Here is a 23,376-nt window from a genome sequence, read left to right as displayed (position 1 = left end):
CGATTAATCAAAGCATATAAAAAAAGTTTATTAGAACAGAAAGTTTATTTACAATTTATAATTTTACAAACTTATTTAAACTATATACTTCGTATGTACAGTTCGCAACAATTATACATGATCTCAATAATTTGTTTCTGAAACGCATCTATAAAAATCGTATAAAAATAATTTGGAATCGCCTTATATTTTTGATCAATTTGAAATAAAATATTATAAAAGTATATACTACTGCATAATTATTAAGACCATTTAGATCGATAAAAAATGTCCTCTCTTTGATATTTCGACTAAGCTAAATATTCGTAGAAATATATGGATAGTTTGAAATCTCACGAGCAAAATATTTCATAAAATTTTCCATAAAATTACGTCGTAGATTTCGAAAAAATCAAAAGAGATTTCTCGATCAAACGTATGTTGCGAAATGTTTCTTTCTCAAAGAGTGTCTCAACTTCACATAAGATCAAATTATCATATAAATTAATGTACATACATATACATATAATATTTCGTTATACTTATACCAATATCAGTCGTGCATTCGTTAGAAATCATTTATAGCCCGCTTTATCGAGAATAGTCTAAACTGATCAAACCTAAGAAACTTTCCAATAAAAGCATTTCCTTTGATTTTCCTAATATATTTAACGATTTCAAGTGCGTGGTATTTTGAGTATAAAATGTAAATCATACCTATAACAAGTGCTTTTAATTTTTACAGCTACTACTTCTCGTACATAGTAAAATAATTAAAAAGGTCATCTCCAGAATTTGAAGCTTTAACACAGTGCCAAACCATTCGAGGACGATTCACATTTAATATTTCATTTTTTAAAATTTGATGCTACAGCATCGCTAAATGAATTTCATTTCCAAATTTCATATTAATCTCTATGATATTGACTCTTATAAAGATTGTTTCGAAATTTTTTTTTAGTGAAACATAAATGTGATTATTAGTATTGGCGATGTGCAAACGTTAAAATTGACTTAAAAATAGCGTCGCTATATCAGTTGATTAAAAATCCTCCGCAAACTTAAAACAGACAGAGACTACAAAAATATGATAAGTCTATTTTTATTTATTTTCTGACTTTTATACCACTCGATAACTAAAACGAGGTATTTTAATATTAGACAGTTGAGAAAAGAAAAATAACTTAATAGTTATAAGTCTTTTGAAAATAAGTGATTAATCGACAATATTCTGTAAGAAAGAAATAATGTTAATTTAACTAGCTTTCATTATTACTAGTCTGCATAATTAATGTTCTTAATATTTCTTAAATACTCAAGAGGATGTCAAAAATACACACTTAATCCCAAAATAAAATGAAAAAGTATTAACTGACGATATAACAAGTTTTAAAATGGTTTCCGTGTAAAAATCATATAATACGACTTATCATATTTTTTTATTCAGAGTCTTGAAATAAGAGTAAAAAACTTTTTCGCCGATTTCAACACCACACAATTGCAAAACCATAGTCGATCTACGCAATTATGTTGGTCGGCGAATTTCTATACGAAACTAGAGTGAATCGAATTTAAGTAATCGTTTATAATTCCGCTAAGGTACAGAAGGAGCACACTTTCGATTCACGAATTTCCCTTTCAATTGCCAAACAGAGCCGCCTTCTGCCTGAATTGCGCTCGTCTCGCCGCTTTTTCCTCCTCTTCCCGCTTTCGTTCCTCTTGCTCCATGCGGATCTCATCCTCGAATTTGCTCGCCTTCCGTAACTGCTCGATCTGGGAACATGGTAATTCATACACCGGGTAACGTTAATTAACACGGACACACTTTCCTGAATTCTAAATTTGTCATCACTGCGATTCGTCTATCATTGTTCTCCTTCCATTAACGAGGTATGCAGAAGAATTAAGATCATTAAGTTTATTGAGAACTATAAAATTTTACGGGGAGTAAGGTAGTTCATTAACTCTTCTTAATTAAATTCTATTTAAATAAAAGTGATGGAAAGGCAGATACTTCATTACTTTCTTATTATTTCAACTTTTATCCATGAAAATTTTTGTGAAAGATAAAATAAGGATTATTGATATCACATGAAGAGGGTTAATTAATTTCGTTAACTACTGCTAATTAAATTTCATGAAGAATAAACTAAAGAGTTAATATTATCTTCATTGTGTCGTCTATAACTATCGGAGAACTTTTGTGAGTCTCTGTATATGATTAAAAAAAGTATTTATACCTTGGCCTCGAAGAAGTGTTTAGCTCCTGTTACTCCTACTTCGTCCACGTCGACCTCTGTAAGACGTGCAAGCTGGCCCAACCCAGAATCCTGTTCTAATTCACCAGCACGTGCTTTGCGGTAGATTAATAGAAACTGTAACAAGTTATAAGCCATATGTGTTTACAGATAAAATCAAATTGTTGAGTATTACGGGACTACTTTATCACAATTGCCGATCATTTTCTTATTTTCAACGGAATTTGATAGAATGTGACAAATTGCAGCTTAGGCACTTGATAGTTTGCGGTAGCATTCAATTGAACTCTTCATAGTGTTTTTATACCAATCTATATATTTTTATAGATTTTAGATGTATTCAAAGTTACTCTCACTGTTCTTATACCAATTTCTTTATTTTCATGGATTTTAAATATCTTTTAGGTAATTCTATTATTAATACCAAATGTCCAAATTACCAAAAATTGGACGAAAAACGATGTATATAACTTTTAGAATTTCCTTCATTCGATTTTGGAATTAATCAAAGTGATACAAAAGATAATCCCTTAATTATTTTGATCAGTGTATTATTTCTAAATAGCAAAGCATTGTAGAATTAATGAAAGCGATACGAAAGATGATTCTGTAATTATCTTAATCAGAATATTATTTCTAAAGCATGAGTGAAATTTAATATATTTTTTAAATTTAAACAATACATATGTATTATCATTTTTACGCCGGAAGGTATTATCATTTGGTAGCCACGGTATATCGTTTTGCGATCTACATCGAGGAAACGATGAGTAAAAGAGGAAGGTGGAAGATTGGTCAATGTGTCCGAGTTCAATGACGTCGGTGACGCGCGTGATTCACGGTAATCTATGAATCCGACAACCGATCGCGTGTATGCAGATCGAACGCTTTGTTCGAGGACTGCGGAACGTCACGTAGTAACGTCCAGGTATGCATTAGCACCGGTCAGGAGAACTTTCCTTCGACGTATACGCATGCCTTAGCATTCACGATTTATCCTTCCTAGTGCAATACCAACGTCAAACCATTACTTTCCTTGAGAAATTTCTTATAACGTAATGCAAATATATAAAAAGAAAAAAGAAAAGGCGGAGACAAACTTTGGGAGTATGTGGGATTCATAAAAACTAGATGAAGTCTTAATAAACATGGCTTCAAAACACTAACCTTACCAGGCCCGGTCAAATGACCGGTTGCAAAATTTATAATTAAAATAGTACATTGTTATTTCTTTTGTCCATCTAACTTTATATAAATTCTTGAACATATGTTGTAAAGGTAAGGTCTTAATGACAAAAACACCTTAACTAATGGTTTTCTACAATACGTGTAGATAACTTGGGTTTCGATTAGATCTCCAAAGTTCAAAATCTAGTGAAACCATTTTGAAAGCATTCTTTTGAATCCATGTTTCTATGTTCATTAACACTTTTCGTATGTTTGAGTGCCAGATGGTCCTAACGTTCATCCCTAACATTTTTGTGCATTCTCTATATCCATAACACTTCGCCGGACATTTCAATATTTTTCTTTAAACGGCTGTTGTAAAATTTTAAAATTTCTTACTTCTTTATTCCAGTTATTTTCTTGCCGTTTTTTTAGTGTACCAATTTCACTAGCTAAAGTCATATGCTATTCAAAATTTGTAACTTCTTATCTATGTAATCTACAAGGAAGAAAAGGGAGGAGCGAAATTCAAAAAGTACAAAGCGATGCAGCAGAGAGCTACTTCTTGCTTTGTTAACTGACCACCGTCTTATGCTTCCGCTATAATAAAGATCCGTGCCCTTAAAGGCCTTTTTGTTAATTGACCGCTGCACAGTGCAGGTAGCTTTTTTCTTTTTTGCGCGAGGAGGGGAAAATGCATTAGGCATACCCAATGGCCCGTGCCACTAGGTTATGTGGGACTCGGCAAGATGGTAGCGCCATACCCACTAAAAATCCCTCCTCATTTTCGAGAGGCACTTTTTCCACAACGGACTTCTGGATATACATTATATTTTTATAAACTGAATCTCCCAACTTCCATACTACTTCCATACTAATATAGTTTTTGAACCCATGTTTCTATGTTTATTAAGACTTTTCGCTAGTTTGAGTGCCAGATGGTCCTAACGTTTATTCCTAACATTTTTGTACATCTTCCACATGTACTTCCACATACTTCGCCGCACATTTCGATATTTTTTTCAACGGCCGTTGTGAAATCAAAAAAGAGAAATAGATAGGTAGATAGAGTGTCTCGTGTAATATCATAGTCTGAAATATTAAAATGATGCATTTAAAAATTGCAAAAAATTGATAAAAAGTATTCTCTGTTAGGAAATAGAGCTGGAAAAAAGCTTCTTGATTTTTCTCATAGTTCTTTGAATTCGATAAAATAAAGTTGATATTGTAATGTGAAATATTCCTCATGTATTCAACAATTTAGAAAGTTTCATAAAAGAGTTTCCACACAATATTAAAGGATGGATTCAGAAGAATTTTTTTTGCGTGACTCATAGTCTTATGAAAGCATAGAAATTCATAAATGTTGTATATCAGAAGATCGATTTAAAAGAACCTCCCTGATATGACTCATAGCTCTTTGAATGAATAAAAATTCATAAAAGACTTTATTATTGAAAGACTGGTTTATGAGAACCTTTCTTATATGCTTCATGCTATTTTGAATAAATAAAAATTCATAGAAGTGCTTCCTATAAAAAGATCAATTTGCAAAAATCGTCTTACTTTAACAATTCTAGTTCAAAATCCTAAAATACAGTAATAACACATAGTTGGTTAGAGAATATAGACCAAGCAACAGTAGATTGGAGCTGAGCTTGAGCTCTACAATAAACTAACAATTTTATCATAATGTTTTATCACAACATGTACGTACTTCAAACAACCGTCTGAAACCAGTGTACTTCACTGAAATAGAACAGCTTGAGCCCCACAAATGTGCCAGGGCCACACATGGAGAACAAACACTGTGGCCACGGTGAAAGAGCAACGCGTCGAACACCCCATGGGGCGGGACTATTTTTATGGAGTGTATATGACACGTGCGGCCACGCATTAAATGCAATCTTCATCACCAAGAAATAAAACGATTTCAACGTTACAAAGTGAAATTCGGATCAAAGAATTTTATATTATTAAAGATATAGTTATTAAAGATAATAACTAAACTGTGGATGTTTATGTAAATCTACATTTTTATAAACAGAATCTCAAAATCTAAATTAAAATTTTCCTCTGCATATCAAAATAAAACATAACAAAACATATATACATAAAAATTTGTTTTACCTCTAAATATTTTATAAAGTTATTTACTTCGAATAATTTCGCGTGTCGCCTGCATTCTGTACATTTTTGCACATTTCAATTTCCTATAAATGCATAAAAGTCCGCAGTCTGTAATAACAATAGCGAAACCTAAACTTAGGAAGATAATTCGCATGAAAGTATTCACGAATGCACTGATTCCCTTGTAAAATGAACCTGTTACGTAAATAGAGTTACTTCCGCCTTTTTATTTGCTGCGTTACATATTTTATTATAGAGGAAGGAGCGTGTGCAGCGAAATTTTCGAAAATGAACGGCAATCAACGGGCGAAATGGCAAACCTCGCGGAAGGAAATCCGTCCATCGCCATCCTCGTCCACTTCCTGTATCATTGCCTTCAAACCCAGGTGGGTCTGCGGCGCTCCTAAAACCTCCATCATACGTTTTAACTCGGATAAATCCAAGAATCCATCGTGACCCGCGTCGAACCTGAAAGTAAATAAAATATGTTAGTTATAAATTAATATACGTATATAATTTAATACGTGACTTACTAGTACAAACATTGCAGAAAACATATTACTTTCTATTCTCCATCTTTTATGGAAAAACAATTTTTTAAATTCAATTCCTAATTTCTGGTTGTAAGTTTCTCAATTTCTTCTATTTATTTCGTTTAAAAATTATTTCCAAAATTAGATATACATCGCTTTATCTCTTTTCCTATGACCTTCTTCCTGAATGAAATCTGTTTCATTGAATGTTCTGATTCATCCGTTGATATCTAGTGCATTAAATATAAACGTAACTGGAGAGAGTAACATATTTAACTATCATCGAAACGCTAGATTTTAAACATTTTAACCAAAAAATTATCAAATATGTGCAAAAATACTTTTGTCACAATTAATGTTGACTTGTATTATGAGAGAATTATGGTTACATATATCTATTTATTTTCATCAGTTCTAGTTCTACTCTCAAATCAAGACATGTTTAAATGTACACCTATTTAAGATCAACTATTTCGAAGGTCAAATCTTGCATAAAAAGAATTGTATTCTATATTTTCAATTTATTTTACCACATAAAATCACCTCTTTTTTATACCTACCACTAGTTACACTCCATACACATTGCTGGTAAAAAACATTCGAATTAAAGAATTCTACAAAACATCCTATTAGCAAGTTCGTTTTACGGTGAAGCTTCCCAAACGAATGTCTGGCCGCATTTTTCCCGAGTATCTCGAGTTGAATGAATGCAAACGAAAGCGTTTGCCTGACTCGAATCTCGTAACTCGTTACTTTAATTAACGTTGTAACGCAATTATATCGAAGAAGGCAGGACGTGAGAACGATCGACAATCGGTGGTGTGTACCGATTTCGAAAGCGGGAGAACAAGAGAATGTCAACGGGTTGAGGCGTTCGTTACGGGTTGTCCACGAGCCGGAAGCTCGTGAAATCGACTTTCCGTGTAAACGATTCCGATAGCTACTCGTAAATAGCTTTCCAAGGGAGTTACCACGCGTGTACACCACGCTGTTGTTGCCTGTCGATTCAACCAAGCACATCGGTCGATAAGATCGGATCTGATCCGACTCTGAAAACTTCCACCGACTAGAAATGCATTTCATGGTTGTTCTCTTTTTAGAACACGTTCTTTGATGTGAAAATTGTAGTTCAGGTAGAAAAAATGTTTCGAGAAGAAATATTTCGTTTAAATACGATGAAATGTTTAAAGAAATTCGATAAACATAAAGAAATACGAATTGGATGTTCCGTTCGTAATGGATATCTAAATTGAAATTTTTATTAATCGGTCTTCGACATCTATTGTTATCTAGAAATATAATTCCTTTTCTTAATTTTGCGGCCATAGAGATTTTCATATTTTTTATTCAGGCATTCTTCCAATGTTCTCAAGATTTAATTTTTATGATTAGCATTGAATTTCTTTTCTATCAATAAGTTTTGTTAAAATTGAAATAAATGGCAATCGAACGGTCTATATTTCAACAATTCTCAACGAAATTCGAAACGAAAATTCAATTTATCAATAAATATTGACAATACTGCATTGACAATACATATTAATAGCCCGAGAACACCCAAAAATTTACTCTTCATAGTGGGTGATTTAAAATTTCTCATAGATCTTCTAAAGAGTTAAGTATTTTCCATTAACCTAGATATATATCATATTCTCCATATATCATATCCATTTATTATAATATTTTTTACAATTTTCCACAATTTTTCGTATAGCTTCCTATACTTTATACTAAAATATTTTATAACTCTGCAAATTTTTCATGCAACTTTTCACCTCTCATATTCTATCCATCTACAATTCTAAATACTGCAATAATTATATATTACAAATATATATTATTATTACAAATTTAATTTTGCCCAATTTTTCATAGAACTTTTTACATATTATTCCAAATTTTTTGCAATATCCACTTCCTTCGAGCTAGTATATAATTTGCATAAAATACAAGGTTTCTCCATATTTTAAATTCCCTATACTCTAAACTTTCAGCCATAAAATCGGGCCTACTCGAGCGGGATATGTGCTTCTCTAGTTTACAACCAGCCGTGATAACGGTTTTATCAGATAACGATACGTGATTAAATAATCTCGCGCCCTTTTTCTTTTTTTTATTTAATCAACGCGCCAGAGTAATTGGACCGAGCGATGTATAAAGTCTCAGTGAGATAAAAACAACTGAAAATGTGGTTCAACCAGCTCTAATTATCGTGATCAACTGCTCTCCTCTTAAAAAAAATAAAAAAAGAAAATATGCAATAGTCACGTGTAACGTGAATTATATTGCGTAATCACTGTTATACGCACGACCGTAGATGAAATTCTCGATGATTCACGGCTTCCTATTCCTCTTCAAATTTTTCTTGTATTTCTCGAATCACTTTGCTTGATAATAGACACGGTTGGTAATTGCGTGTGATTAACATTTAATTTCCAGTCCGGATGATATGTAGGAAAAACAATTTCCACTTGCTTGAACGATAACCTACAGTTCGTTATTGAGAGTAATGTAGACAAGATTGCTCTGAATTTTAAGTTTTCTGTCTTCCTCATTTCTTCTTCGTGTATTCTCTCTGTCGAACAATATATCTCTACTAGTAAATTGAAAATTCGAAGTTTGTTTTTATCTACTTTAATTCCATTCCCATTTTATTTTTATATACTTTATTCCTTTGTACTTATCTATTTTTATCTGCAATATTTTTTTGCTGTTGTGTTTATCTTATTTTTATATATTTCCATTCATTTTAAGAAGTATATATCTATTATAAATTCTTTCGTAATCGAAGAATTCGAATTTTCTATCTTTAATTCCATTTTTTATTTATCCTTGTATATTTTCACTTTGTTCCATTGTATTTATTTTAAGAAATATTATCTTTGAATTTGGCACAATATTTTTTCGACATCCTGTATCCATAAACCAGTAATCGAATCGCATAAAGTTGAAGAAGCTCCTTTTGGTCGAAGTGGAGAGCAAGAATCGTTCGAAGGTCGAGGTTACACGTTTATGAGCACGGCCAAACAGCTCTGATCAATATGAGTGAGAGAGAACTGTAGATGGTATATCTGCTGGACTCCAGCTATCTCTCCTCGTATGCGTGATTCATTCGCGATTTCACAGCCAATTTGAATATTCAATTGATAAGCTTGTTTAATCTATGTGTTAGTATATTGTCTCAGATTCGTTATGGTACAAATGTTTCCTTTCAATCATTTGATATTTGTTTCACGATATAATCTACGGAATTATCCATAATTACTTGAACGATAATGAACGCTAAGGTTGGTCATTGTTATGTGTAAATTCTATTCTTAATGATACCTATTTCCAATTTCGAGAAGTGACATTTTTAGCAAATCAGATGTTTAATAAAGCGAATGATACTTTTGGAATTATTCTCATTTCCCTACTTTAATATTCTTTAAATGATAATCCGTCCAAAATAAATAATTATTTGTTAACTATATAGATAAAAGATTTTTTTGTAACAATTCTTATTGACACTAGTTCTTAAGAACTATTATATAACTACAATATGAAGCTCCATTATAATATAATTTCCTTCTAAGTCTTCTATCAAACTCTGTGAAATCTTATTACCTTAACACAGTTCTTCCTAAAGTACGATTTTCGAGTAATCACCGATATAATATACAATCGTAAATAAATTATAAATTATAAATGAATACAAAATAATGTATAATTCAATAAAATCCACATTAATCGAAATATTGAACCAACAACTAAATTCAGAATCTGGATTCCACAATTCAGATGAAACAATCTCCAACTTCTGACTTTTACTCCACATTTGACCTTTCGATCCATTTTATCTCTCTCTCTCTCTATCTCTATCTCTCTTTCATGGACACGACATTTGTTTCAATTTCATCACATTTCTCCACGAAAGAAAAATGAAAGAAGAAAGATAGAAAAATGTCGAGAAAATTTCAATTTTTATATTACTCACATTTTAATATTTTCTACTCCATATTACAAAAGGGTTACAAAAGATGATTTTAAACGAAAAAATTGATGAAAATTACTATAACGGGATCGTTTAAAACCAGGCCATCTAAGCTATTACACGACTATACAGGGCAACCGGGTATTGTTATCGCAAAATCAATTCTTGTATTATTGGTCGTGCTTGATTCGTTCCTCGTCGTTTCCCAAGACTATCCAGAGGGAACTGGGTCAAGGTGACTGCTGGTACTTCGCCTGATATATTCCTCTCACCCTTCTACTACCATTCTTTCCAAGATCGATGCAGCGTAGATCTTTCTTTTGTATTCGGAAGGACGTCATCGCCGTTCTGTGGCGCTAAGGTTACAACGTTCTTTTGCAGCTGTTTGATTCTCACTATTCCTACCAAGTATCGTACCAAAGTTATACTTTACTTGCGATAGTTGTCAATTAGATTTAAAAGTCGAGTTTCAAAATTACGTCTAAAATATGAATTTTAGAATTGTTTGTAATTTACTTTCTTCTTTGTTTACAGGGAATATTTTATATTTTTGTGCAGCTGATTATATTTTATATAAAAGAAGATTTTATGTTTTAAACTAGAAATTGTGATATTAAAAATTGAATAATTTCTTTTATAGTTGGCCGTACAAAAGCAATAACTATATGATTTCCTCCGAAACGTGCGTTTACCGACAGAAGAACGTCGAATACAGGAGAATTTAACGAGTGAAACTGAACATTGAAATATTTTTCTTCATTTAAGTTTCCCTGGGTTCAATTTTCATTCATGGTGCCATTACTTTTAATCTCTTGCATCATTCAGCGAATACTAACAACGTCATAAGAATTTATATCCTGAAGAACGTGATCACGTCGATTAAAGCATTCAAAGAGGCAATTAAAACATCAAAAGGAACAACATGAAAGATTCTATCCACTTATTTGTACTATTTATTTGCATTTCGTTGCAATGATTTCACGACTCGAACAGGTCAGACTTAGCCAGCAAAGATTTAGTTAAACAAGGTGTTAAGCATGTAAAACATGCGTCAACGTGGAACATGAGGAAAATGATTCAGCCAGGAGTGCAACAAAAGAAGACCGATATAAAGAAAAGTGCAATCGAGCGTGACTGTTGAATAGGAATGAAAAAAGTCGACGAAACGGTTTTATTGTGCACGATCCTTAATACGATGGGTACACGCTCGTGTGTTGCAGATGCACTTGATTTCCGCTGAGTCGCGGGACACCTTTAAACCCGGCTGAACCGTGTACGATAATGAGTACTATTCAATGGACTCGGTGCAGACTTCAAAGCCACGTGAAGATAATACGAAACAAGACTAGAGAGGCATGGTGCATCGCCAATTTTCCTTGTAATTCAATCCTCGAACCATTATAGAATAGATAAATAAATTGCCTGTGTGAACCTTGACAATTATACAATTTGGAAACGTTACATTTGATAAGCACTAATAGATATTTGTTTATAAACTTGAGATATCAGAATGTAATATAGGGAAATAAAGATTAAAATATTCGAAAGACAATTGTAAATAATTAAAAGTTTCTAAGTTTGGTGAGAGGAATATAAGGAATGTAAAATTACTAGCAGAAAGAAAAAGGAGGAATGTTATCTCAAGCTTAGTCAATCCTTATCATTTACTTTATGAAGTATGTTATCAGATAAATCACTAATAAGTAGTGTTTGTAAATCAGTATCGAAGGATGTAATAATCTAAAAATCTCTATATAAATACTCTAGTTTAAAATCTCTAAATTACCACAATTCCTTTTTCAATATAAGAAATCGAAAATCATGCTTCGTACCGTTACATCTTGAAACTTGAAGGAAAACATACTACGAAAATCCTGACAATTGAAGTTCTAAAACATCTATTAATCCAAAGGCGTAACAATTTTGTCAAAAATAGGTCAAATTATTTTACCAATAAGTTTAAAAAAAAAGGAAATGGAATAAATTTTCTTTTATTCGAATCAAGAGCGAATTAAAAAAGGATTCTCGTGTAACAACAATGGAAGAAAGCGATTTTTATGAATTTTTTTTTAGACTAACCACTGGTTACATGGAACTAGACATTTTCAGAATATAGATAGATAGTATTGAAGTACAAAAGTAATATTTTTATTTCAGTTCTTCTTACTGTTTATCATATATCATACAAGTCTTATGGTTAATTAAATTTGGCAATGTAACCATTGTTGTCATGCAATATAGCATCTGTCACAATCATCAGAATGCAAAAGTTAAAAGGTTTTCCTAAAGTTAGATCCTTTACGCTGTGATCGGACCTATTCTTCAGAGGAAAACATGAGTAATTGGAAGGTTCTAGCGTTTAGAAGGAACATTTACTTTTCTCGGCAGATAAATTGAGTTTAATAAATTGAGGATAATAAATAATCGGATAAAAATGTATGGTTCAATGCTTGATGAAATTTATAACAAAGTGAACCAGCTTTGTCCGAAATTGATTAATTAATCATTTTTCCAGTTACTGTGCAGGTCAATTTAAAAAGTTACCAAACCAAAGATAAGAAGAATTCAAATAAAAAAGATTACATTTGTACTTGAAGGCTATATTTTACCAGAAAGGTCTAGTCCCATCTAACTAGTAGCCAGTCTACAAAAAATTCATATAAATCGCTTGCTTTAATTGTTGACATAAGAGAGTCTCTTAAAGATTCTAAATTTGAATGCAAACTGAATACAGATTTCTCAGCGAGCTAACATGTAGCACACAGCGAAGTTAAAAGAATTAGGTTGAAGAACAATTCCATCTTCGACCAGAATACCCTACATTATACATTATTCCATCCATAAAAGCATCGAACCTGATCGATATGAAATATCGTCACGACACTGTTCTACCAGTCGAATAAATTCTAACACCGTTTACGTATTCAGAACGCGTGATTCTCGCGAATGGTTTTGAAATAACGGTTCGCCCGTCGTCGTTGTACAAGTCCGCCAAACTTGGAACCGCATTCCGAGCGAACCTATTTCTTCTGATAACACTGAATCCCACTTTTCCGCGGCTTGAAAACCACCGATCGATTATGCATTCTGCGAGAAAGTGAAGCGGATACGCGGTATAATTAAGCTTTCATTTATTTCATCCATAACGAACAATGTATCAGTTCCCATGGAAAGTTCTATCGTTTTCCTTTGCGATCACTTCTTTCGTAATATGCTTCACGTGCTATAGATGTACAAGTATATGTGAAAGTAGTAGTAGTTTTCTTGTTGCCAAATATTATAATGTGAGAAGCTCAAAAACCACACTGATTAGATTCATGGCACTCATGTTCCTGGGATTCTTCGTCCCTCAGATAAGATTCAAGAGTGGAAAATACCAATGATTTTGTAAGGATTATTTTTTAAACTTACCTTTTGAACTTACAATTATTGTTTATGTTTCAGAAGCTATAGCGATTGGCTTCGTGTAAAGATGTAAATTGAAAAGTAGACAAAAATTTGTGATTTTGTAAGAATAATTTTTTTGAATTCAGCTTTTGAATTTTCAAGATTATTGTCGGTTTCTTACAATAAATAAGCTCAAGAATTTGTTTTTAGAAGAAAGTTGAACATTAATCATGAGGACACTGAATCGGGGTAAAGAAGTCGAGAAAAGAATCTGAAGTTGACTAAGCTTTTGTTGAGTTTGGCTTTCGAGAGACTCGCATGTCAGCAGACTCAATATGCATTTAGTTTTAGTCATTTATAAAGTCAGTATATAACTTGAAAGTAGTATGATCATGTGTCTATATCTTCACAATATAGTGTCACTGAAACTATGTAGATAATACAAAAATTGTTTGAAATAATATATATATATAAATATTCTTTTTTGATATACTACTATTAATGATTAATGAAAATACAATTTTTCTCATAGAGTAAAAAGATTCAGTCCCTAAAGAGTTAAAAATAATCTATAAATTCTTTCAACATTGTGAATGTTCTTTAATTTGTTAACAGGAAACATAGATCGACTGACTCGGACGAAGACTACCATATAAATAAATTTACAAACACGATTCTCCTCTTTCCACAGAAAGCTCCTCGTCTCATAAGAGAACATTGTAAAAGCGAATGGTACAATTGCTAATCAATTGTACCATTAAAGCTTCAAAATGGAAATACCAATAAATTACTAATCCTATTAATACATCCTGGAAACAAAACAAACAATTTCTCAAGATTCCTCTGCATACGCAAAGAAAGAAATCAGGTCTCGTTGATAACTTTCATTCGCGTTTCAGAATCGAGAGCGGCTATTCAATTGTGCCGGTGTAATGTTACACCGTGTTCAATTCAATCACGCGTTTCATTTGGAAATTTATCGGTGGAATTAACAACGAGCGTTTGCAACGTGAAGAATGAATCACTACACTCGTTGTAAGTTTTATATTTACATTGGATAGTCTATGTACATAGACGCGTGTGAATCAAAGCGTTACGTGTACCTACGGTTAGTCACGGGAACGAATTCATCGCGCGCGCAGTCTGATGACTTCCGGTACCGCGCGGCCGAACCCTCTGTCGCATATGAAATTTGGAAAAGGCCAGACATTCGAACGTGTCCCCCATGAAAAATAATTCCCACGTGTACCGTATGTACGCACAGGTTGTGACAATGTAACGAATACGTTATATCGTGTTTTATACCGATGTTCACGAGTACAGCTGTACACACGATCGTCATATCGTACGCAGCCAGAATTTCTACCTCGGACGCGTGTAATTTAGTGGCAACGAACATTCAATAGACCTTCAGTGTCTCTTGCACGGCTCCCGAGTGTTTGCTTGGCAATCTGTAATTTATTACGTACAGTTTCAACTACTTTAGCATGCCGCTCACTCGTTAGATCATCGATTTATTAGCGTTTCTGCATGCGAAATTATTATAGGGGCTTTTCTTTGGCTAGAGGAGCAATATTTTAATCCATCTGCATCCTTTGAGCCGCTTTCAACCGAATCTCTCTTTTTCTATCGTTAACAAATTTTTTTAATTTGTCAGCTAATGATTTTCTTAAGACGAAAGGATACTGTTGATTCGACAGAAACGAACCGCTATAAAACAGATCAAACCAAATATTATAAATGATAAATAATGATATATTAGAGACACGACATTAATCAGCTGCCATACAACCACACAACCAGTCACGATGATCATAATCTAAAGGCGGAAGTATAATTTATTCTGATATGTTGTATCATTGTTTCATGACGCTAATATACAATAATATCATGAGCAATGTGTGACCAGTGGACGCTACTATAATTTATATTTTCTACGTGGGAATGATTGATTACGTAGCAATTGCTATATCGATCTTACTCCTGAATACATTAGGACTTCCCTTGTAATGATCGCGAAGGGGAAAAAGATAGCATTACAAGACGGAATTAATAGCATTGGAGAGTAGTTGTATCAAGCATATAATAAGTGATACAAATGGGTAATATATAATGGGTAATTGACTGCTTAAATAACTTTTTGATCTCTGAAATACACGTATAGGTACTTGTACTAGATATTTTATAATTTATTATATATTTTCATATATTTTCAGATTTCCTCCAATCATTATCAGTATCATCATAACAGTACAGTCTCATAACAGTGCTAATTAAATTTTAAAATGTTACGTACCTGAACAATCTATTATAGAATTTCTATAAGCTAATGTACATAACAATTATAACAGTATTGTATAATATATATTACAAAATCACTGTTGTTCTATTTATAGAATTTCTAAACCTATTCGAATGCTAACAATATATTCATAAAAGGTATGTAAAAGAGTTCGGATATCTTCGTGAATCTCTATACGTACCTATTATGAAAATGAAACCACTAGCCAGAGAAAATAGGATGTAACAACATGGTGAAAGAAATTTTTTCCCAGGTATGAAGCAGGAAATAATAAGAAGACAACGACAGAGTGTCGGAAAAACCAATGTACCGATAACCGACTAAATATGTACTTAATACGGTTGACTAACTTTATAAATATATATCTCTCTTTTGTACCGTGCTTTGATATACAGGTTCGCTGACATTTGATAGTAAATGTAGAAGTTTGTCACTTGCTGTTGGATGCAGCTATGTAGGTTGCTTTTATCTACACACCACTTCCGGTTACTATAGTCGTCTCACCCCACTCTACTTTCAAATTAGTACGAGCCTTGAAATAAAATAAAAAATAATACATTTTCTGGGTTAGAAAGGTAACTTTCACAATATTATAAATATTCACGACCAGAAGATTAGTTCTTCAGTAATTAAAATGATTAAAATTCATTAAAGTGTATAATTGTAAATTCACTAAATGGAATTTACTCTACGTTCAATGGAATTATTCGCCATTAAGTTAATCTTTTTCAATCATTTTCCATGTACGATATTGTAATTAAGAGCGAATGCTGCTTATTGTCAACGAGTGCTTCACTGAACTATGGAATTTTTAATCATCATTCATAGCAAAATTCACAACTTTATTTAATCATTGCTAAATTCATATTTTTTAATCATTTTCCGCTTATATGTAATATTGCAACTAAGAAAGAATGCTCATAGTATCGGAGCAATAAAAATGAGAAATAAAAAGATGTCCTAGAGTCTTTCAACTACTAATGACTATTATCAACTATTAATACTTATTTATGAACTCTCTAATTTTCATTCACATTAACGTACATTTAATTGCTCAAATCTTACTTGGAAGACACGATTAGCCCAGCAAACTCGTTAAAATTTATGACGATACGTATCTTAGAAAAGATACCTTTTTGTGAAATTTTCGTCATTAGAAATAGTTAGACTGACAGATGTAAAATTATACCCAAGTGGATAGAATGGTTTTGTGTAACACTATCTGAAACAGCTAGAAATCGCGTTGTGAAATTCGCCGATACTGACTGACCTTTTACTTTTACGCGACAAAGAAACCGCGGTGCCGCCTCTTATCCAGCTCGATTGCGGTTTGAACAGATTTTTTCAGTTTTCTATGCGTAAAAGTTTCTTTTCTAACCCTTTACCCTGCGGTCAGCTCTAAAACAAAATCTTTCGTTCCATGTAACACGACAGCTGCAATATTATAAGCAAAATAATTAAATGAACTAAACTAAAAATCGGATCTCCCTTGATAGGCGTAAAATACTTGGAACATTCACAACAATTTTCTAATTTAGATAAAATTTTACCGACATAATTGTAACATTCGTTTTCCCCTTCAATACTAATGAAGTTTAAAAAGCTTTTGTATAATGCATACAGTGGCTACAAAAAGTGTTAACACACTATTATATTTATCGTAGACTGCGGATTATGCATTTATGGGAAATTTAAAAGTGCAAAAATGTACAGAATAATACGCAAAAATGTATGAAATATCCAAAGTAAGGTACTTGTTGTTACATTTTAGGGATAAACGAGATCTCCGCTTAGGTTTCATTTCTTATTTGCGTTTACAAAAATACAAATTTACATAAAAATTCGCATCCTAATTATAGCATTTACATGCTAATTAATTAAGCCAATTAAGCTAATTAATTTAAGTACATATATTGAATCTTTTATCACTTAGTAATACTCTCATATGACTATAAAAATTTGACATTATGAAAATGAAATACATATATGTATAAAACCTAATAAAAGAAATGCTTGATTAGACAACAAAGGTTCGTGTCAATATTTTTTATAACCATTGTTTACTATATCCACAATTTCTCTAAGGTATGTACTACGCAAATACTTTTATGAATCAGTATATATGATACACATTTATATCTGCATAATGAACATACGCAGATTTACCGTATCATATAATAGCTACTCTTCGTTGACAATTTAACTGTAAGATAAAATTATCATCTGCATTCTCTTAATGAATCAGACCCAACAAATGTCTATATGTATAACTATCACTGTTTACCACTGACACTTTAATGAGTCATAAACTCTCTTGTATACGTGATTTTTTAATTACTTTCGACGATCTAACGCTATTTAAAACTGAGAGGAAAAAGGAGAAGAAAAACATTCTTCAATGCTTTTAATACACGTACTTGACGTCATCACCTAACTAATTTTAAGGCAAAAAGTTGCCATAATATTACCTTCTTAAGTAGTTGGAGTGGCTATTAAGCAGTTTACGATTACTACTTCTTTTAAGAATATTTACGGCTATGAGATTAAATTGCATCCATGTGTGGGATGGTAAGGTGAGCAGTGCTTACATCGCTTTGACGACTCGAATTCTTCCAAACATAAAATACATAGGATTAGAACAACGACATTTTCAAAGAAACGCATGATAACCAGTTTAATATTGGATTAAAGATTTTTATGCATTCATGGAATATTTGAATATCTGAATATTTAAATAATACACATAATATGGAGAAGTATATAAAATATCCGAAATATAGCAGTCGTTATAATATCTAATATGGCAAAGTAATTTTTTACCAGAATTCCAGTTTTTTAATTATATTCATAGAAATATGACTTTTCATAAATAGCCGCAGTCTAATTATCAAGGAATCTGCATTATTCCAAAAATGGATTAATATTTTATTGTTTCTAAAAATATATCTATAAAAATGTAATTTAAAGTTCTGAAAGATTTCTAATATTTATTTATGAAATTTAAGGCATGTCGTAGAACAAAAATATTAGACGATACTTATCTTAGTTTCTTAAATCAAATCTATAAAACTTTAAGAATTTTTAATTATATTTTTACATATTCTGACATTTTTCTCATTTACTTTTCATTACATTTTGTTGAATACTTCTTCCCTTTTTTTTCGGTATACTGAAGCTTTTTTATCAACGAATGTTATCGAGAGAAACGTTGAAATTTTAACGATACCATCTCTTACGATAACGATCTCTTTCCCTGTAGACGATGCCCTTTTTCCGTAAATGACAACTTTAGCAAATTTTCGGATTGAATTGATTTTCTTTTGGAACATTACGCTGCTCGTTTCATTTATTTCTAGAAAAAATATTGAAATATTTACTATCTAGCCAAATATTTTATGTCTAAGATAATCGAAACACAATAGGAGCGGCTATAAAAATTTCTGTGTAATGTATAACAGATACGTAACACCTTGTTTACTACACGTGTAACATAGACAATGAGTCAGAAAGTATTCGAACGTTTATGTTTGCAATTTTTGATCAATGAAGTATTTGAAATAATATCTATAACGAATATCGATATCAATTTTGATTCTTAACTAAAAGTAACAGCGATTTTCATATTGTTTTAAAAATCAATTACTTCAATATTATATTAAAGATCGCTACAACATGACTTTTTTACATTGACGTATCAGTTTTTTATAATTAAGCGATAAGTAATACATACATATAAAAGAGTAACTAAACAACAAATAATAAAATTAATCAACGCAATATCAACAGGAGTTGAACGACCTGTGACATTATGATCATAAAGTGACTTTAACACGTTGAGTGTCGCATATACCATCAAGAGAAAGAGATACGTAGTCGCTCCAATTATTTTTCCTTTATAAAATCATGAACATCTTTCAAAATTATCAAAAAAAAAAAAACAACATAATCATATACTGTACGTATATATAGATGCAAGTCAATAAAATAAGTAATAATACATGTTAATTAAACATGGAGATCTGTTGCACAATTCATTTAGCAAATGCACTGGCTCACAAATATGTTTGAACACTTATCATTGAAAACTTTTGCCTACATATTGTACGTGCAATGTAAAATATTTTGAAATTTCATTAGAACTGTAATGAGACACTGAATGACTATCCACAGAAAAGTAGATAACTGATTTCTCTAACAAGAAGAACTCGTTGGACAGTGTACCAAGTGTCTTTCCGGCTAAGGTATCATCCATCGTGCACGATATGTACTTTGTCCACGTGCTTGGTTTCGCGGTGAAACTTTCCCAGATTTATCAAGCTATCTCCTTTCGTTCACTCGTATAAATAATTTATCCGTGGTTTTCTTAAGAAAAATGTGCCTTGATCTTTCTGATCGTCATTGGATGATTTAATGCACTTTCGTATTGATTTAATTAATTTGATTGTTTAGATCTTGAAGAATTATCGGTTCTACGGTCCAAGAAACATCTTTTGAAAGAACATTCTACAGTAACAGTTACATGTTACTGTATTTTTTTTAGAACAATTTATGCATTGAAAAATTGTCTAGTTGAACTAAAGGATGTCTCTAATACACTTTCTCGAAGATTAATTAATTTCATAGAATTCAAAAATTCTTGAAATGGAACTTGTACAATTTTTTCACTCACAGTTTCGTTTCAAATAATTTATGCACTGAAAAATTGATGACAATTAATGAGTGTTAGAAATCCACGCCTATCTATTAAAATTCTTTCTCGGAAGAGAATGGAACTAAGTTCTTTAAGATATAATATAATTCTACTGCCAAATTATCTCATACTTTCAATTAACAGTTTAATAGTATTAATGTTCATTCTTATAACAAAAATAAAAAGAAATTCGCTCTTCCCCGATCTAATCTAAATGATCACGAAGAAACTCGACCAGGAATAGTAATCGAATCGCAGATACAGCTAAAATTTCTATATATATTTGCCGTATAGTTAGATAACGAAATAAGCGTGCACACAGGTTTGGAAGATGCAGCACAAGTGGCCGGCCGTCCACCCTGCTTCTGCCTTGTCAAACCTGCTGTCCGCTTGACTCCGAAATACCTACAAGAAGAACAAGAGAGATGGAGGACAGACCTCGAGGTCGTCTGTCCTGGCCTCCAACACGGGCTATACACGCGTTCACAGTGAACACTCTTTCCTCTGGCATGCTACAAAATAACTACGTCATCAATTCTACCATCTGCGGTTTCGTAACGATGCTCGCGTGACTTTTCCATTTTCTTCCTCTTTCCACGTTTGCGAGAATCTGGCAAGGTGACCGTAGAAACTTCGGGACACGCTTGCGCGTAGGTTCCAGTCTATTTCTGGATAAGCAACCGTCTGGGGATGTTCCAGTCGTCTTGGGATATTTCTTGAAATCACTAATAGTGTTAGATTTCAAAACTTCTATGATGAATTATTAGGTCACATATTTATGGCTTTTTCGAATTTCGATTGTGTTTTTAATATCACGTTGCACTTTGTGCCGACTTCGTAGACTTCAATGTTCATAAGATATGTGATTACTGATTTGTTTGAGTTTTCAATCGTAAAATTTTTATAATGTCACGTGTCGTGAAAATCATGAACATCTGCATTTTGTGAACGTTATCCTACATTAGATCTTACTCCATTTTCAAAAAAATTCAAATGTTTCAAGTCGATCAGAATATCCAAAATATTCAAAATCTTCAATCTTACTAGACTCTTGATTCATTTACAACACCATGTAATTTCACAGTTATATATATCTGTGCTTCTTAAATTTTATTCCACTTGCTTCCCAGGATACTGATATACGGGTACCAACTAAATTCCTAGATTTTAGGTTAGACTAATAAACTGTAGTCTACTAGAATCTTGCTCTTTTATAAACATACAAAAATTCTACTTACAATACTTAAGTATTCGTCGAAGTAAAATATCTAACTCACTTAAAAATTTTTTTCAAAATTTAAACAAATAGGCATATTGTATAATACGCTAAACATAAATCATATGTTGGGTTTAATAAATAGGATAGTACTTTAACAATTAGTTACACCTAAGACCGGAACAGCACAAGTAATAAAATAAGAGGTATTACATTTCAACCGATCCCCAGTGTTATTTCGTGTATTTTCACACGTATAAAAAGTATCTGACCAGTGGAACATGATCTGTTCGTGGGGAGAAACGTAAACTCGAGCAAGTAAACGTAAACAAGTAGGAAAACCGCAGCGAACGCGACAGGAGCCGCGATTCACTCTCGATTTCCTTGCGTTTTATCTCGCGATTCTTTGTTCGCAACGAAAAACAACGAAAGAATTTTTGGTAAAGAACAAATACGTCTGACAAATTGTTTACTTCATGACAAAGGTTTATTTCGATACTAATCTATTCGATTAAAGGTATCGATTATTGATTCAAAAGATTCAAATAATAGGAAACCGAATATGACGGAAGAAAATAAACTATTTATCGTAATTGTCAATTCTAGTAACTTTAATCGATATTTTTATATGCACTCATCGATATATTTTTTTACACCGGTCTTTACAAAAATACTATTAATTTGAAATTCTTTATACCAATTTCTTCATTCTTATTAGTTGTATTGTATTCGATATAATAATTCGTTTTTCAGTTGGCAAATTAACAAAATTTAATAAGAAAATTATTACGAACGTTTTTAAAACTTTTTAAAAAATTCTTCTTCTTCGTACTGAATATTGATTTAATTTTAAATTGATAAAATGAGTATCATTTCCTAATAATGAAATAAAATGAGTTATATGATACGATAACTTCACGATAAAACTCTTGATGTAATTATGTATTTAATTTTATATTATATATTATAATTATATATTAAATTCAAATAAAATATGCCTAATATAGATGAATAGCTATAGCAGCAGGCTTTACATTACTAACCGATAGATCGAACAATGCTATTCAAACTTTTCTACGGACAAAGAAATACCATAGAAATAGGACCTTTACTAAGGGAAATATTTAAGTCCACGCGTTCATTCCAAGAACCTCCATTCAAACTAACAATGTACGACAAAATTTTCCCGGCGTTTCCTACTCACGAATCCCCAGTAAAAATCATAAGCGGGGAAGGAGAAGAAAGAAATGGGGAAGGTCCTCACCTGTTGAAGGTCTGCTCATACTGCTTGATCTCGCGACGGGACAGCTCGTGGAACTCCGTGTAAACGTTTACGAATTTGTATTGCTTTTTCACTTCTTTCCCTTCCTCCAGCTCCTCGTTGATCCTTTGCCTCCTGCTAAGCAGATTACTGAGCTCAGCGTCTGCCGGCATCCTGATTGTGTGAAAACTCTTCGATCTACTACTATTAACCTATACGATATCGATTTCGATTTCAAGTTCGAGTTCGCGATACGCGCGACTATCGATCTTATGTGACTGTCGATTTGAAGATGTATATGGAGGAGATCGTATTACAAGAGAATGTTTTATAGAGAAGGATGATTAGTGTGGAGCAAATGGTGAGGAATATTAGAGGAGAGGTTTTGTAGCTGTCAGATTGGAGCTTAAGGAGAAGAATGGAATAGTCCTACTGGCGCGGTGAGCCAGCGTACACTGACGGTGTGCTGGGTGGCTCGGC

At 32.3% G+C, this 23,376-nt stretch overlaps 1 protein-coding gene across 1 annotated transcript; it reads right to left on the bottom strand.

Annotated features, from left to right (window-relative positions):
• Positions 1–3: 3 nt before the first annotated feature.
• LOC122574850 (EF-hand domain-containing protein D2 homolog) lies at positions 4–23,329 on the bottom strand. Its single transcript, XM_043742959.1, has 4 exons — positions 22,900–23,329; positions 5,855–6,002; positions 2,220–2,354; positions 4–1,752 (listed from the first exon to the last, which is right to left on the bottom strand). The coding sequence occupies exons 1-4, from the start codon at positions 23,067–23,069 to the stop codon at positions 1,618–1,620; spliced, it is 588 nt and encodes a 195-aa protein (XP_043598894.1). The 5' UTR covers positions 23,070–23,329; the 3' UTR covers positions 4–1,617.
• Positions 23,330–23,376: the final 47 nt, after the last annotated feature.

The sequence above is a fragment of the Bombus pyrosoma genome, linkage group LG14 (assembly GCF_014825855.1).
Source record: "Bombus pyrosoma isolate SC7728 linkage group LG14, ASM1482585v1, whole genome shotgun sequence".
NCBI lineage: Eukaryota > Metazoa > Arthropoda > Insecta > Hymenoptera > Apidae > Bombus > Bombus pyrosoma.
The sequence above is the reverse complement of the archived record's forward strand: the minus strand, read 5'-3'. Positions and strand labels throughout refer to the sequence as shown.

What these genes read in the sequence shown, in the direction of transcription:
- LOC122574850 (XM_043742959.1), bottom strand. Translation starts at nt 23,069, where the DNA reads ATGCCGGCAGACGCTGAGCTCAGTAATCTGCTTAGCAGGAGGCAAAGG. An exon ending in TATGAGCAGACCTTCAACAG is followed by an intron (nt 6,003 to 22,899) that starts GTGAGGACCTTC and finishes ATTTACTTTCAG; the next exon opens with GTTCGACGCGGGTCACGATG. An exon ending in AACACTTCTTCGAGGCCAAG is followed by an intron (nt 1,753 to 2,219) that starts GTATAAATACTT and finishes CCATGTTCCCAG; the next exon opens with ATCGAGCAGTTACGGAAGGC.